The sequence below is a fragment of the Chelon labrosus genome, assembly GCF_963514085.1.
Source record: "Chelon labrosus genome assembly, chromosome: 5".
NCBI lineage: Eukaryota > Metazoa > Chordata > Actinopteri > Mugiliformes > Mugilidae > Chelon > Chelon labrosus.
In genome coordinates this window covers 25,820,142-25,838,913 of record NC_140341.1, presented here as the reverse complement: position 1 = coordinate 25,838,913, position 18,772 = coordinate 25,820,142, and the positions used below count along the sequence as shown (strand labels likewise).

General features: G+C 39.5%; 1 protein-coding gene across 1 annotated transcript; it reads right to left on the bottom strand.

Annotated features, from left to right (window-relative positions):
- Positions 1-1,859: 1,859 nt before the first annotated feature.
- Positions 1,860-12,806, bottom strand: LOC311488041 (lactase/phlorizin hydrolase-like). Its single transcript, XM_084544544.1, has 15 exons — positions 11,807-12,806; positions 11,005-11,662; positions 10,260-10,908; positions 8,618-10,171; positions 8,258-8,523; positions 7,874-8,164; positions 7,577-7,775; positions 7,045-7,247; positions 6,854-6,960; positions 6,523-6,654; positions 6,181-6,404; positions 5,746-5,976; positions 5,279-5,320; positions 3,787-3,828; positions 1,860-2,339 (listed from the first exon to the last, which is right to left on the bottom strand). Exons 1-15 carry the CDS (start codon positions 11,914-11,916, stop codon positions 2,128-2,130), a joined length of 4,920 nt encoding a protein of 1,639 aa, XP_084400670.1. The 5' UTR covers positions 11,917-12,806; the 3' UTR covers positions 1,860-2,127.
- Positions 12,807-18,772: the final 5,966 nt, after the last annotated feature.

Below are 18,772 nucleotides of genomic sequence, written 5' to 3'. Positions count from 1 at the left end.
AATACTGAAAAGCCTGAGATAGCACTGGGAAGACACAACTTCAGTGCAAGTAACTCATGTACAGTACTACCTATGATAACAGTCTTTACCTGCTGTAATATTTTGTGATCTTGGACCATATGAATGTTTGAACTCTGAGACGCAGTTTTTAACACGCAACATATGAATCATCAATATTTTTTCTATTGTATAAACAAGTAAGCGAATCATATAAAGTATGTACAGTATCTAAACTCAATAGTAGTACAAAAGCTGTTTATTTTACCTGTTCATAAAATTAATATAAAACTGTCTGACAAAATGTAAGAATTCAGTTTAAAAACATCTTGACTGCTGCCTAAATGATTCATGAATCATAGAACTCATGACTGCATGAATGCTGCTGTCCATTATCTCAGACAGTGTTGCCTTTCGATTTTTCGTAACAGAAATACACAAAACTTCAAACTTTCTGCATAATCACTCAAAGATTTGAACTTCACAAGTGAGTGGCAGCACCATGACATCTGCATAACTATATCACACCTGGTTTACAGTGTCCCACTGGGCAGAAGTACAGGGTTCATTTCAGTTACTAAATTCTTATAAAAGTACATTGACAGTTATTGTATTGACAATACACTGAGAACAGGACTTTTTATATTTTTAAATACAAATCAGAGTCACCCACCCTCACTTTCTATGATGTTGAATGAGCTCCAACAAGATGCTAATGTTTTGTATTCTGAATCATACAGCCATGCCAACTCAAATATTGTGATCTCAAGTTATGTTTGACCAATTATTTTACTTTTTTAAACTTTTTGTATTGATAGTACTTTGTGGTCAGTTTTTTATTTTATTTATTTATTTATTTATTTTTTACAACAGATGCCACATTTCAAGTAGCCCAAGTGTGGTTTTTATTACATGCTTGACAATGGTCAAAGAAAAAGAACTGTTCAGTGTTTATAAAAAGAATGACAATTACTTTTTGGAGAATGTTAAACAGTAACATCTTTATTTGGTTAAGGTGATACATTTTCTAATTTGGTACTTTTCAGATTCAAGCCAAGTTCAACCTGAACTACATGAAAATGAGCACAGGTTCAAATAAACTCCTGTTAAAGCGGTGTCACATAATGCTAGTTTGAAGCTGATTTATTTTGGAAAATGTTTGTAGTAAACACTAACTGATGAACCCCACTGAAACATTATATTATACCGAAGAATTATCAGGGGAAGCGTGTTATGTGATCATAGTACTGAATAATCAGTATTACTTCAGTATATGATTCTTTTTTTGTTATCTATGACTTACAGCCTCCATGTCTAAAATGCTACATCAGTTTGGACAACAAAGGTTAGAAACTCCCTAACATTTAAAGGTGCAGTATCTTGTAATTGTGGTCTTATTAACTAAACACATGAAATCCACTTTATTGCACCAGTATCACATATGCTTGAAACTAAAATAGTGATTCCATCATAAAATAATTTATGTAGAAGGAACATAAATTTCCCAGGTGTTCAGGAGCCTCAGTGTAATCCTACAGTGACCTCTAGTGGCATTGAGCGACCCGACAGCTCCAGTTTAATTCGGAGCTTCTGAGGACACCATGTGTATCAGAACTGAAGAGGCTTCTTGGATGAGTGGAAAAACATCTTCAAGAAACAATACAAGTCACATTGCCCCTGTTCCAGCTAGTTTTTTTTTTCTTTTCTTTTTGGATTTGCCATGACCTGGATGACTGAACCTCCACAGAGAAGACATGTTATGATTTTAATCTAAACACAATTATATTTAAATTCATGAACAAATTCCTTCACACAAGAAACTGGATTATTAACAGAAAATAAAAGGTACTGTTGAATAGCATAACAGATTATGGACTTCAGAGAGTAACAATATGCTTGGATGTTATTTATGGTTCAACATCTTGTTTCACAATGTAATGCAGATGATGCCCATCAAACACTTTGAGATACTGTGTTTCTTACTATAGAAAACGTACACAGTATTATTTCAAATAAATGTTCAACATATCAGATGAATATAGTGTCATAAGTAGGCTGTTAAAGCCTTCAATTAAATGGTGTATATGCATCTATGATGAGGACTTCCATTACTCCTGTGTTTGTTCACTGTTACAATTTGTTCTCCAAGCCTATACTTTCAAAATTCTGCTTTTTCTTGGACTGTTTTTTTGCCTTAAAGACGAAAAAGGACAAACAACCCACTCCCAACACTGCAACAATCAGTAGAGCAAATGTGGTGTTGAGTCCGACTTCAGCATCACTGATGGAGAGCTTCATACCCAGGAAATACACAGCAGTGTCAGTGGTTGGCTTAGTTGTTCCTGCACAAAAGACAGACACCAAGGATGTCATTTTCATTTCAAACAAGCTGATGACAGTAAATGTAAACTTTTTTTTTAGGTTACATCATTTTGGGATGTCTTAGGACAGTAATACAAATCTCTAATAAAAATAGCCTGACTCTGTCAGGAAAAGTCATCTCCCTAAAGGTTGTTTTGGACTATTCTAGCAGTGGATCATTTATCTTCATTTTTTTTACTTTTACAAGTAACTTAATGCAGAGACCTCTTAAAAGTGAAAATTTTGTGATTGGGTACATGCTTTAAAGGGACACTGTACAATACAATGTTTAATATAAAAACTGATTACACATTTCTGTTTTAGTGCAACACCACTGCAATTTTAAAATTGGAATATGTGTTTACGGTCTATTTTGCTTGGTAACATAAGAAGCTTTGTCTCTGCATGAGCAATTCTAAAATATTTTGGAGCTCCAGGCATTGAAGCAGCGAGATCTTCAGAACAAACACAACCAGGACCTGCACATTTCTCAGGACCTCCCCCTGAGCAGCAAGCAGCAGGGCCGTCTTCATCTGCAGACTTACATGGTCATCTGCCCATTTTGGTAAACCACTAGATCCCCCTGACTGTCCATCAGGTTTCTTAAATTCATTCAGGACAGACTTAGGTAGGGGGGGCCTTTTCAGATTAGCCCAGATTTCACATTTCAAAAAAAAAAAGAAGTTGGTAGAAGCTTTCGTCATCCTTATTCCAAATACTATTCAATCATTTTGGACAGTACTCCTGATGTAAGCCACCCAGAGCAGATGTCAAGTCATTATAAGGATTGTCAAAATGGACAAAGTACCAGAAATCAAGAAACATTTTGTAGGATTTCTTGTGGCTTCTGAAACAACAGATCGTGTTTTGTTTTCACCGTTGCACTTTAAAATAATTGCTAGTTTATAGGATTTTTATTCCAGTCCTTCAAATTTTAAAGAAAACATTTTTTAAAAACACTCAATATCTGTTTTCTTTAATGACGTATAGAGGATTGTTGTTTTCCTTGCATTATTATTTTTATACACTTAACTTGCCTGAGTGGCTCAACTTAAGATGTTTAATTTTAATATGAGAGGTTATCATGACTATAGCCTGTTTTTTAAGTGTAATAGATTATTGCATCTTCATGGATCACCCAAAGGGTTAGGAATCTCTTCAATGTAGTTTGACAAACTAGAGGCCCCAAAACAGAATTTTGCATAGGGCCCCCGTAAAGGTGGAAATGGCTCTGTGATAACAAGACTCTAGGAAGTCATCTGTTCCATAAATTGTCCTCCTCGAACTTGTACCTGCTTGTTTTTACAGTGAAGTTTTTCTACGCCACAACATGAATGTGGTACTCATATGCATGCATTCAGTGTTTGCACCTTCCATTCATCCATTCATCTTTCAGAACAGGTATCCACCAAATCTGTGTCACTTTACCTGCAGTGTCAGGTTTCACAGTAGTGGTCGGTTTCGTAGTTCCTGCACAAAAGACAGACACCAAGGATGTCATTTTCATTTCAAACAAGTTGATGACCGTGAATCTAAACCTTTTTTTTTAGGTTACATCATTTTGGGATGTCTTAGGACAGTAATACAAATCTCTAATAAAAATAGCCTGACTCTGTCAGGAAAAGTCATCTCCCTAAAGGTTGTTTTGGACTATTCTAGCAGTGGATCATTTATCTTCATTTTTTTTACTTTTACAAGTAACTTAATGCAGAGACCTCTTAAAAGTGAAAATTTTGTGATTGGGTACATGCTTTAAAGGGACACTGTACAATACAATGTTTAATATAAAAACTGATTACACATTTCTGTTTTAGTGCAACACCACTGCAATTTTAAAATTGGAATATGTGTTTACGGTCTATTTTGCTTGGTAACATAAGAAGCTTTGTCTCTGCATGAGCAATTCTAAAATATTTTGGAGCTCCAGGCATTGAAGCAGCGAGATCTTCAGAACAAACACAACCAGGACCTGCACATTTCTCAGGACCTCCCCCTGAGCAGCAAGCAGCAGGGCCGTCTTCATCTGCAGACTTACATGGTCATCTGCCCATTTTGGTAAACCACTAGATCCCCCTGACTGTCCATCAGGTTTCTTAAATTCATTCAGGACAGACTTAGGTAGGGGGGGCCTTTTCAGATTAGCCCAGATTTCACATTTCAAAAAAAAAAAAAGAAGTTGGTAGAAGCTTTCGTCATCCTTATTCCAAATACTATTCAATCATTTTGGACAGTACTCCTGATGTAAGCCACCCAGAGCAGATGTCAAGTCATTATAAGGATTGTCAAAATGGACAAAGTACCAGAAATCAAGAAACATTTTGTAGGATTTCTTGTGGCTTCTGAAACAACAGATCGTGTTTTGTTTTCACCGTTGCACTTTAAAATAATTGCTAGTTTATAGGATTTTTATTCCAGTCCTTCAAATTTTAAAGAAAACATTTTTTAAAAACACTCAATATCTGTTTTCTTTAATGACGTATAGAGGATTGTTGTTTTCCTTGCATTATTATTTTTATACACTTAACTTGCCTGAGTGGCTCAACTTAAGATGTTTAATTTTAATATGAGAGGTTATCATGACTATAGCCTGTTTTTTAAGTGTAATAGATTATTGCATCTTCATGGATCACCCAAAGGGTTAGGAATCTCTTCAATGTAGTTTGACAAACTAGAGGCCCCAAAACAGAATTTTGCATAGGGCCCCCGTAAAGGTGGAAATGGCTCTGTGATAACAAGACTCTAGGAAGTCATCTGTTCCATAAATTGTCCTCCTCGAACTTGTACCTGCTTGTTTTTACAGTGAAGTTTTTCTACGCCACAACATGAATGTGGTACTCATATGCATGCATTCAGTGTTTGCACCTTCCATTCATCCATTCATCTTTCAGAACAGGTATCCACCAAATCTGTGTCACTTTACCTGCAGTGTCAGGTTTCACAGTAGTGGTCGGTTTCGTAGTTCCTGCACAAAAGACAGGCACCAAAAATGTCATTTTCATTTCAAACAAGTTGATGACCGTGAATCTAAACCTTTTTTTTTTTTTTTAGGTTACATAGTTTTTGGGAAGGCTTATTCGCTGGGTTAGGACAGTAACACCACTCTCTAATAAAAATAGCCTGACTCTGTACAAAGGAAAAAAAAAATAATTCTCCCAACAAGTGCCTCTAACTAATTAGCATCATACCTCACTTTATTTTGTTTGTTAACAGAGAAGTTGCTTGGCATTATCACAGTGACAACAAGACTTGCATCTGCTTGTTTTTACAATGATGTTTGCGTATGCACAAAATGAAAGTGGTACTCATATGCATGCATTCAACATTTGCACCTTACATTCATCCATTAACCTTTCAGAACAGGTATTCACCAAATATGTGTCACTTTACCTGGAGAGTCCAAGCAGTCATTGGGTCCTAAGGCAGGGTCTGGGAATCCGTTGCATTTTATCATTGTGGTATAAAATGATGCCGAGGCCTTGGGCACTCGAGAAAGATTAGGGTCTGAGCGGTTAACGTAGAAAAGGCCAAATCTTTCTGTATAGCCACTGCCCCACTCCATGTTGTCCAATAGTGACCAAGCCGTGTAACCTCGAATATCCGCGTCATCCAGCAAGTAAGCTGAAAGAACACAGATACCATCTTTAAAAACTGCAAATCCACATGATTTCTTTTTTTTTTTTTTTTTTTTTTTTTTATAGAATGAACAGAATTGCCACAAACTATTTTACTGCAGCCATATTTTACATGAGACATTATTATATGTATTTGTCTCTCCCTTCTCTGTTCTGGTCTTAAATATAGTCCATGAAAGTGCCTTGATACCTTTCAACGCCTCATTGATGTATTTTTCATAGAAATAGATCCTGTGAGTATCATTTAGGTCAACAGGGCCTTGCGCTGACACACCATTCTCTGTTATAATGATCGGTGGATGTCCATACTCGTCCTTAATGAAGTTCAGTAATTTGCGGAATCCAAATGGTGCAACCTTCAGCCAGGAAGAACCTGAATCCAGCCAGGTACGATCAGGAATTGTTGCTGCACCTCTGTGAACGTCATATCAGTTGGATTTTAAAGTTCCAATAGCATGCATAATAAAGAGAGAAATTATTTGAATTAATCAGCATTTAAAGTGAAATTAAAGGTGATGGTATTGTGGTTTACCTGTCTGCCTCATAGTGCTGAGTGTCTCCATGGTCCACATTGAATGCCAGGAGACTGGTGTAATGGTTGAATCCATAAAAATCATAGGTACCCTTAATTCTTTTAATCTCCTCTGGAGTAAACTCAGGCAGCCTAAAACAATGGAGAAGAAAATTTATTTACTTAAGAAATGGAAATTTAAAAACAGGATTGGTAACACTTCTTTGTTACTGTACTAAAAATACACTTGTTTAGATACTTTTAAAGGAAAATGTACAAAGGACAAATTAGAAAATCATCACGTTACTTTTAACTGATGTTATTTCTAGTTTGAATTATAGTCTTTAAATACCGAGATGTTGTTAGACCACCAGCCAGACTTTGCTTTCGAACACTTGTCTTCATGACCTCAGGATAGTCGCCATTAAATATGGGATGGGAAAACCATCCAATTATTGACTGCACAAAGAGAGACAAAATTAAAGTATGTTCGAGATTACTGCCATACAGATATCTTGTAAAATAATCAAGGAATTGGCATACCTGCAGTACACGTTCTGCTGCATCAATATCTTCCTGCTTATAGGGATTTCTGGGTTCTACCCAGTCAGAGCTAATGGTAATGGAGATAATGCCTTGCTGTTCGGCCCGGTATTTGTCATTGTAGACATGCCAGGCCTCAGCATGTGCTTTAATAAGGTTGTGACCAACAATGTAGGGCATAGTGCCTGGTTGATTGTCAATCCCTACAAATACAGATAGGTTAATAGACACATTTGAAACCAATATTCTGAATGATTTTCATTACGGTCATGAGGTCATTAGGGTTTAGAAATACCCTGATTTGGCCAATGATGGGTTTACAGGGTACAATTTCTTTCAAAGCAATGCCAAATTGCAGGGCCAACACTTAAATTTCCTTAACAACTTCTCACTTGATGGCACTAACAAAACATGCTCAGTACTAATGCTATTGTGTAAATTCCGCTTTAAATCTGATTTTCACACCAAACACAACAATGTATAGTTTGCGTAATACAGAGAGTCCAGATGCAAAACATTTCTCAAAACATACCTGGGGCACCAATTCCCAGGCCATAGCCTATATAGGCTATAACGAACGGCTCATTTATGGTGATCCAAAATTTCACTTTGGGGCCAAAACTGCTGAACATTAGGTCAGCATATTCCTTGAATCTGTCAACAACAGTGTCATTCGCCCAGCCCCCGACATCTTGCAGAGCTTGCGGAAGATCCCAATGGTACAGAGTAACCTGACAGCAACGAAAAAGTAGTTAAGGTCACCAAACTGAACAATTTACTATTACAGGATCGTTGATATTTTTGAAATGCTGGAAATAATCACACATACACATGGCTGGATATTTGCAGCAAGGAGTGCATCTAACACTCTGTGGTAGTAGTTGATTCCAGCCTCATTAATGTATTTGGTGGTGCCATCAGGAAGTACCCGTGGCCAGGATATGGAGAAACGATAATGGGTCACCTTAAGTTGCTTCAGTAAATTAATATCTATTTCTAGTTTATTGTAACTGTCGCAGGCCAAGTCCCCAGTGTCATGATTCAAGATTTTCCCTGGAGTGTGAGAAAATGTGTCCCAGATGCTGAGACCTTTTCCATCTGCTCTCCAATTCCCTTCAATCTGTGAACAGCAAATGTATAAGACAGATTTCAATAGATGAAAACAGTACTTGAAATCCAAGAATTAATGACAGGGCTTTATTTCAACAGTCACCTGGTATGCGGCTGTTGAAGTACTCCAAATGAAATCTTTTCGGAAATGTCCGTAAAGCTTCTCCTCAGGATTTGTAGGGAAACCATTATCTTTCATGATGTGGTAGTAATAATGAGCAGAAAACTTGGGTGTCCTTGGCCGGTTTGGGTTATTGAAGTCCACATGGTGCAGCCCAAATCTAAAGTTGTATCCATTCCGCCACTCGAAAGAATCCATTAGTGCTGTTGCTATGTAGCCCTTCACCCTCACACCATCAAGTTGAGAGGCTTTTAAAACAAACACAAAAATGAATTATCAAGATGTAAAACAGCTATGGTAATCATAAAATGTATTTTATGACATCTGTTTATAGCAGCGCACCTTTGAGAGCCTCATCGATATAGGTCTTGTAATAAAACACTCTTTCAATATCATCCCAGGTGTTTGTATAATATGTAGGCACTCCATTCTCAGTAATGTAAATGTCTGGATCTCCGTACTCCTCTTTGATCCAGTTAAGGAGTCTTCTCAAGCCCCACGCTACAGCTCTCTGGGTCGCATCGGCCGTAGTTGGTGAATCACCCTCCTCTGCTAGTGAAAAGTCTCCGTCAGATTCATAGGAAGGAGGCGTAAATGGAGCTGTAATGTGGCTTACTATCCTTGTCGTGTAATGATTTACACAGAACATGTCAGCAGTTCCCCTGATGAACTTCTTCTCTTCTTCAGTAAAGGAAGGTAGTCTTGACTCTGAAAGCTCTTGGAGGTCACTTTTGTTTGCAACTTGCCACTTCATTATCTCAGGATAGTCACCATTCTTGAAAATGGGGTGTGCAAACCACCCTACTTGGAACTGTAACACGCGGTCAGCAGCCACCACTTCACGGATATCGTTGACATCTCTTGGTTCAATCCAATCAGAATTGAGGGCAATGGATACCAAACCACCTTGGGTTGTGCGATACTTGTCATTGTATGTATGGTAGGCCTTGGCATGTGCTTTGATCAGGTTGTGTGCAACTCTGTACGGAGCAGTTCCTGGTTCCTTAATATTCGGTGGGATCTGTCCAATTCCATAACCTGACCACGCAATTGTGTGAGGCTCGTTGAAGGTCATCCAAAATTTCACTCTGTCGCCAAAGGTAGCAAAGCAGAAGTCACTAAAGTCATTAAAAATGTCAGTCATTTGGACATTTTCCCATCCACTGATGTCTTGCAAAGCCTGTGGGAGGTCCCAGTGATAAAGTGTCACCATGGGGGTGATATTAGATTCTAAGAGGCCATCAATGAGCCTGTTGTAGTAGTCAACACCTTTCTGGTTCAGGGAGGAACGCCTACCATCAGGAAAGATCCTGGACCAGGACAAAGAGAATCTGTAAGACTTCACCCTCAGAGCACGCAGCATGTAAAGGTCTTCATCAAGTCTGTGGTAACTATCACAGGCTACATCTCCAGTAGCATCAGCAGGGATACCGCTGCCAGGTGTGTGAGTGTAGACATCCCAGACACTGGGCCCCTTCCCATCAGCGTTCCATCCACCTTCAATTTGATAGGCTGAAGATGAAACTCCCCAAATGAAGCCTTCTGGGAAAGTGCCATAGTGATACACTGATCTCTGGAATTTTGACTGGTGTGAGAATGTTTCCCAGACAACCTTTGATTTTGCTGGAACCTCTGATGGTGGTAAACCAACTGATTGGCGGTTAAGTGGCATTTCTACCCCTTTAAACACTTTAGATCTGAGTGAACCAAAACCATTTTTCTTGATGAGCTGGGAGTAGAAATAGGCAGATTGCTTTGGGGTTCTTGGTCTGTCTGGGGATTCAAAGTTGACATGGTGAAGACCAAATCTCTCGCTGTAGCCTTGTTTTCCTTCAAATCCATCCATGAGTGACTGCACTGTGAATCGCTGAACATCCACTCCATCAGTGGTAATTGCTATGAAATGGATGCACATAAAGCACAAAGTAAGAATTAATCCCAGTTTAAAAAATGATTTATTATCAGACATATTCCAGACACTGACCTTTCAGGGCCTCATTGATGTAACTCCTCATGTATTCAATTCTGCTGATGTCATTCAGGCTGTCCCCACTGTATTCTGTTGGCATCCCATTCCCAGTTATGTAAATAGGCACTTTCATAACATTCAAGTATTCAGTGGAAATGTAGTTTAGAAGCCTTCTGAGTCCCCAGGGTGAAGAATAGATCCAGTCAGAGGCTGTAGAAGGCCATGCGGGGTCCACATGTGCTTGGAAGTCACCAACCCCCTGAGGACTAGCGGCACAACCACCATTACTGATGTTGACCAAACGAGAAGTATAATGGTTTAATCCAAAAAAGTCAGCAGTACCAGTTATCCTCTGACTCTCAGAGGGACTAAAAACTGGAAGAACTGCAGGCACAGAGCCTGGACACTCATTTCTTTTCTTTTCAACCTGCGTTTTGAGTGTTGCAGGATAATCTCCATTAACAAATATGGGATGTGCAAACCAGCCCAGCATGAACTGCAGATAACGATCTGCAGCTGCTATGTCTTCAGGTTTGGAGGGGTTTGCAGGCTCAGCCCAGTCAGAATTCAGTGCAATGCCCACTTTCCCACCTTGTGTCTTTCTATAATTGTCATTGTAGACGTGCCAGGCCTCAGCATGGGACTTAAGCATATTGTGAGTGGCCTGAAATGACAAAAGCAAATTATAAGGTTAATGCATCTGCGCAACAACTAAACCACATTTCATTTTGTTATACAGTCATTATCACATAACTCTGACCTGATAAGATGAAGCCGCATAATCCTTTATACCAGGGGGATGCTCAGCAGTGCCATACCCAGCATAACTCACCACCCAAGGGCTGCTGAATGTGTTCCAGGTCTTAACCCTGTCTCCAAATCTGGAGAAGCAGAAGTCTGCATAGTCCTTGAAGGCTTCAACAATGGAAGTGTTGGTCCATCCGCCGTAGACCTGGAGTGCCTGAGGCAGATCCCAATGGTAGAGAGTGACAACAGGTTGTATGCCAGATTCAATGAGAGCATTGATCAGCTTGTCATAGTAGAGAGCCCCTTTCTCTGAATGGTTGCCTCGGTGGCCTGAAGGGAAAATACGGGCCCAGGAGATGGAAAACTGGTAGGTGTTGACTTGAAGACCTCGCAGGAGGTGGACATCGTAATCCACCTTGTTGTAACTGTCACAAGCTAAGTCAGCCGTCTGTTTTTCAAAGGCTAGGCCTTCATGACCGAAACGGTCCCAGATGGACTCTCCCTTCCCACCTGCTTTCCAGGCACCTTCAACCTTGAAGGACTCACTTGAGGTGGCCCATTTAAATCCAGTTGGGAATGATTCTTTAAGGAAACGATCTCGTTCCGCTATGGTCTGGACTCCAAACGTCTGCCAGACTTTCTGATAACTGTTTTCGTCTGGAATATTCCGTCTTTTAGAAATAAAAGTGCATAAAAACACATTAATACAATTACAATAAAAAAAAATTGTTGGAAAAATGATTGGAAAGGCATAAGCGTTTTTAAAATAAAAGGTCTGCGCTTTGGGGGACGAAGATGGACAAATAAACTCTTACCTGACATCCTGCATGTCGAGCTTCTTGTCCTCCTCTCCTTTCACCCCACTGCTCAGACTTCCATTCAAATACAAAAAGTACACACACAAAACCCCCAAGAGCTTCTTCATGGTGGCTTTTAGTGGATGGACTGAAATTATCCAGTGATAGCCATGGTATTTAAAGCAATAGTGTTTTTTTCTGACTGGGTTATTAAACTATTAAGATCAATATCACATCCAATTACTTATATAAGTTTGCAGTGTTTTATTGCAGCTGTGTGATATGTTCAGAGAGACTCTGGACTCACACAAGCGATAACTGCTTCCAACTTGTACTCGTGCTTGTAGATCTTGAATACAGTAGTATCTAAGTATGAAGTATTTTTCAGCCAACTCTGACACACTATTCATCAAACTATTACTCCCAAACGTCTCAGCCTCTTGAGCTGCAAAAACATGGCTAATCAAATCTAGAATGTATTAATTTTTTTAGATTCCCTTTGGAAATCCCAACAATTTGTGTCGTGAGGAAATGTGCATGATAATTGGGCATAAGAAAAAAATAACATGGCAAATGTCCTTGCTTTTCCTAACATGCTGCCTGTGGGATTTAACTGACTCATCATTCTGAGTACTTGCACTGCCAGTAAAATGTTCCATTTTGTAGCCAATTCCATCAGTGATGCTAGAGAAAACAACATAATAGATGATAATAGATGACACAAAGTAACTCTCTCAGAGGAAATAATCTCTTTATCTGCTTGAACATTCAAGGTTAAATGATAGGTGAGAGTTACACAGTCCAAATCTATAAAAAGTTATGTGAGTAGTCCTTGAGTGCAATCCAATTTAGGTTTTGTAAGTAGAGGAGTAAAAGGACTTTGATTCCATAAATATGAATCAAAACAAATCCTGGAGTTTCTATTGGATGTCCAGTGGAAGGACCAGCAGGCAGTTTGCATAAATCAGTATTTACGTAACCTGACATCTGGCAAGTTAAGTTAATGCTAAACCTTGGTCACGTGCAGGTTCCAATTCTCAATCACATGGCTCAACTTATGTTAATTTAGCTGGCTGGTGAATTTAAAATAAATTTGGAAAACAATTTTACATCCTGAGCATATTAAATAACTTCCCTGCTTTGTTTGAAGTGATAGTTGACAACAGTTTTTGTGAATTTTAAGTGAAGGTGACATGTTTTGGGTTATTGTTTTAATGTGATGCACGGTGTAAATTCATTTCCAGTGTTGTTCCTGATGTTGGGTTCAGAAAGTGGCAATGTTGTGAATTGTAGTGTTTACGCCAAATAGATTTCACCAAATGCATCGTGGTCTTGAGACAACTCAGAGAAACTATTGTGAAATGTAAGTAATACAAAAATGTTCATTTACCTTTTCACTGTGATTGAGTGGGTTTGTTGGATGGATATTAATTTGTGTCCTTGTACTTTTTTCTCTGTGTTTAGCCAGAGCCCACTGCTGTATTTTGTATTCCTTTTCCATTTTCCCTTTTTAGTAATTAAGCTCTGCATATTTGCATATGTTGCCAAGAAACACAGATAATGGCATAGCAAGACATAATAAACACTGCAAAAAAAGTCATTTTGTCCCGTGTGGCAACTCATTTCCAGGCTACACAATTTTGGTACAAGTACTTCGATCTATTACACTTCGTCGCTTCGTCACTTAAAAAATAATTAGTGACTATTTATTTGCATTTAAAATACATACTTCATTCATTTTTCATTCATTTTCTATACCAGGTTATTCCTGTTAAGGGTCGCAGGGGTCTGCTGGAGCCTATCCCAGCTGTCATCAGGCGAGAGGCAGGGGTACACCCTGGACAGGTCGCCAGTCCATCACAGGGCTAACACAGAGACAGACAACCATTCACACTCACACCTACGGCCAATTTAGAATCACCAATTAACCTAATGAGCATGTCTTTGGATGGTGGGAGGAAGCCGGAGGGAACCCACGCAGGCACAGAGAGAACATGCAAACTCCACACAGAAAGGCCAGCTGGCCCATGGATTCGAACCGGTGACCTTCTTGCTGTGAGGCATCATTGCTAACCACCTCCCCACTGTGCCGCCCTTAAAATACATACTTAACAATAAATTAATCATAAGTAATCAAAACGTATTGTTAGATATCTGCACAACATCAACAACAAACCCTCCTTCCCTGCTATCATCTGACCAAACTGGTCTGGTGTCACTCACTTCAGTTAGTCAGTCAGTTAGTCCCATGGAAGGACAGCACAGTCCATTCACTTCTGACATGTTTATTTTTGCCAGCTTTAATGACGTAAACACTAAAGCTGGGTTTATGAGCATACAAATACTAGCCAGCTAATTAACATTTATCTGAGGCTAGCTAGCAGGACAAACAAACTAACTTGCCAAAAACTTGGCGTTACACCTCCCCCCGTTCACCCCACATCACAAATAAATGCCATACCTTTATCCTTTGATTGTTTTTCTTCTTCTTGCGTTTCTTTTCCCCACTAGGATCATTTCAAGGGATGGAATAAGCACATGAGATAACTACAGATAAAGGCAGGCTATCTTAATTCACTTCAGATGAGACTGAACCTGCAGCTCTGGAGCCCCCTGGAAGCTGAGGGGCCCTGTGCATTTGCATAGTTTGCATTTAGTAAGAAATGGCTGTGGGTTCCAGGAGAGGGGTGGTGCAAAGAAGACTTCAGTTATTTTATGGGGCAGGTTACAAAGACTTATTTTCAATTTATAATACAGCTGTGGTGAAGATTGCAGGTGTTATCCATGGTTGTCTGAGTTCAAGGGACCATACGAGTTTGAAGTGGTGATAGAGGAAAGGCAGCTGGAGTGTTCCACAAGGTGCTTCCTGCTGTACGAGACTTAGATAGTGTTCAAAGAGAAGTTGCACACCAAGAAAAACAGTTAAGCAAGAGACTGGCTGAGCTAGTTGGCACTATAAGTGAGATGTGTAGGCACAGCACACAACAGTCATTCCAGGAGTCCGGGGTGAACGCCAGCCTGAGTTCACACTGGATGCCCAACCTATTTGTTTTAAGTCTAGAACATATTGCCATACTAAACAAATGGGTCCAAAATGATACAATGCCTGGTTCCTCTGCAGTGCAGGACAACTGCCACCCTCAGTTGTCATGAGCCAAACAGCTTGAGGGGAAATGACAGGCTCACCAAATGTAACAATAGACCAGGGGTGTCAAACTGATCCGTGAAAGGGCCACTGTGGCTGCAGGTTTTCATTTCAACCATGCAGCACCCATGCAGTGGGTGTGGCTGGCAAGTTTTTGTTCCAATCAAGCAAGAGGACAGCTGAATTGACTGTGTGAAGCATAGACATATATAGATAGACGCGACATTGACTGTGGAGGGACGTGCCTAAAGCGCCGCCATCTTGGTACAGGGCTCGCAGAGGCAGCGGTGCATGAACATACGAAGGAAAGAGGTACTCCTCAATCTCAAAGTAGAATTATTCGCTGAATTTTGGACCGATTTCAAAACGTATTGAACTGTTAAAAACGTCACACATGTAGCTATGATAAAAATATGGTTTTACTACCCAAATACAATTTTTACTTAATGTTATTAGCAGACTAGCTTCTGACAGAGGATTGTAAAGAAAAGATGCCGGACTTCAACTGAGCGATTTATCATCACTTTTATTGTGTAGAAACCCCATTCCTCCATAGATGTAATGCACTGTAGGAGCGAGTGGCCCTGTTCCAAGATGGCCGCCCTGTAGGCACGCCGCTCTAGTAGACGGCAGCGCTCAATGTCGCGTCTATCTATATATGTCTATGGTGTGAAGGCAGTTCAGTTGATTGATTGAGCCAAGTCAGGTGTGCTGCTGCATGGTTGGAATGAAAACCTGCAGCCACAGTGGCCCTTTCACGGATCAGTTTGACACCTGTGCAATAGACAGAAGCATAATTTTAGTGCGTGCAGTGGGGTAATACAAGAGTGTTGAGGTGAAGCTCCAGGGTGTAGCGGCCTTCTCAATACTAGAAGCTAGGTCAGAACAATCTCAGAGACTTTCTTCAGAGAACACTGATCAGATAAAGATAAGAGTATTCATCCCACTTTTGACTAGTTAAAGATCACTGTAGCTAATGGACTAAACATACCCTATATGGTATGGATGAACTGGTTGGACTAGTGAGAACAGTAGAATCTACAGGGAATGTAGTCTGCTGTGCTTCATGGGTTTTCTTTATTTTCATGACTATTTATATTGTAGATTTTCACAGAAGACATCAAAACTGTGAATGAACACATATGGAATTACGTAGTAAACAAAAAAGTGAAATAACTCCAAAAATTATTCATATTTTAGAGTCCTCAAAGTAGCCACCCATCGCTGTGTGTTTACATACCCCCACAAGTGGATGTGGTTGCGGCTTCTCTTTAAATCTTTCAGAAGCCGCTACTGAGCAGGTCAATACCACACACTCAAACACAAAAGAGAGGCCCAGATCCCGGTCACTTCAGCGTGGATGCAGTTTCTTAATAACAAAAAAAAAATCTTCTGCAGATTATAGGTGTAGTGAACCTCAGTGAAGGTTTGTATAAACTATGTTCTATAAACTCCATAGATGTTCTGTCTGCTCCCAGATTATTTAAACCAAAAAATTACAAAAGATGAGTTTCTCATAGGAACCTTATTCAGATCAGTACAAGTTCATTGGTAGAACAGAAGAATAGGAAAATTAAATGTGGTCTTTTAAATGTCAGATCTCTCTCATCCAAATCTCTTTTAGTGAATGATCTGATAACTGATCATCAGATTGATCTGTTTAGTTTGACTGAAACGTGGCTACAGGATGATGCATATGTTAGTTTAAATGAGTCTACGCCACCCAGTCATAGTAATTATCACATCCCTAGAAGCACAGGTAGAGGAGGAGGAGTGGCAGCAATCTTCCACTCTGATTTATCTATTAATCCTAGACCTAAGGAGAGCTTTAATTCATTTGAAAGTCTTACTCTTAGTCTTCCTCATCCAGACCGGAAAACACAAAAAACAATTCTTTTTGTTGTGGTGTATCGCCCACCTGCTCCTTATTCTGAGTTTTTAGCTGAATTCTCTGAGTTTTTATGTGATTTAGTTCTTAGAACAGATCAAGTCATTATAGTGGGTGACTTTAACATCCATGTTGATGTTGTCAGTGACAGCCTTAGCTCCTTATTTACATCATTATTAGATTCAGTTGGCTTTTCTCAGAATGTAAATGGATCAACTCACAGTTTTAATCACACCTTAGATCTTGTCCTAACATATGGCATAGAAACTGAAGGTTTAACAATATTTACTCATAACCCTCTTTTGTCTGATCATTTCCTCATAACTTTTGAATTTACAATAATGGATTACACAGGAACTGAAAAGACATTTCATTACAGTAGATGTTTATCTGATGATGCTGTAACGAGATATAAGGAGTTAATTCCTTCTTTATTTACCTCAGTGCCATGTGCCAATGTTGTGGATGACAGCAACCACAATTTAACCCCTGCACTAATAGATTATTTTGTCGATGGCACTGCAGCATCGCTTAGTTCAACTCTAAACTTAGTTGCTCCTCTGAAAAAGAAGGTCATGAATCGGAGGAGGCTAGCTCCCTGGTATAATTCACAGTTGCGCTGTTTAAAACAGGCAGTCCGAAAGCTAGAAAGAATTTGGCATTCCACTAATTCTGAAGAAGCTCGCATAGCCTGGAAAGATAGTTTAACAACTTATAAAAAAGCTCTCAGTAGTATTAGAACAGCATATTATTCATCATTAATAGAATAAAACAAGAACAACCCCAGATTTCTTTTCAGCACTGTAGCCAGGCTGACAAAGAGCCACAGCTCTGTTGAGCCATCTATTCCTTTAGCCCTCAGTAGTAATGACTTCATGAGCTTCTTTACTAATAAAATTGTTGGCATTAGAGAAAACATTCAAGGCATCCTTCCAACAGCTGTCAAAGATGTAAGTACAGTGACATTAGAAACTTTTGTAAGACCTTATCAATATCTGGAATCCTTCTCCCCAGTAGATCTTCTTGAGCTCTCTTCAACAATTACAGCATCTAAACCATCAACCTGTCTTCTAGATCCAATCCCAACTAAACTGCTCAAAGAAGTTTTTCCATTAATTAACACCTCCATATTGGACCAGATAAATTTCTCTTTATTAACAGGATATGCGCCTCAGTCTTTTAAGATTGCTGTAATTAAGCCCTTAGTCAAGAAAGCCACTCTAGATCCAGATGTTTTAGCCAACTATAGACCAGTCTCCAACCTTCCTTTTATTTCCAAAATTCTAGAAAAAGTTGTTGCTAATCAGTTGTGTGACCACTTAAACAAGAATGGTGTGTTTGAAGAGTTTCAATCAGGTTTTAGAGTTCATCATAGTACAGAAACAGCTTTGGTTAAAGTTACCAATGATCTCCTCATGGCTTCAGATAGTGGACTTGTCTCTATACTTGTTCTGCTAGATCTTAGTGCTGCATTTGACACTATTGATCATAATATTTTACTACTACAACACAGAGAAGAACAATCTCCCAACCCACAACCTAAGGCCAGCCCTGGAGGCCGTCACACTCCCCCCCAGAAGACAGGGTTCCTACCCTGGACTGTAAACAAAAACATACATACTGAAGAACCAGACCAAGTTCCAATATTGCCAACAGTAGATAACATATAGACAACGTCCTACCAACACACCCTTCCATAACTCGACTCTCGTCCCTTCTCCAGACACACCATTCCCAACCTCAGCAACCTTGGTACCTAGGAGCAATTTAAGAGGAAGAGAGACAGATGCTGCAGAGGACAGTGCAGAGAACAAGGAAGACGACATAGTAGTTAGATTGCCAAATCTACAGAGGTGCATGGGACAAAGCGTCTGCCATGACATTGTCTTTGCCCTTGATGTGCTGGATGTCCAGGTTGTAAGGCTGCAGAAACAAAGGCCACCGCATGAGC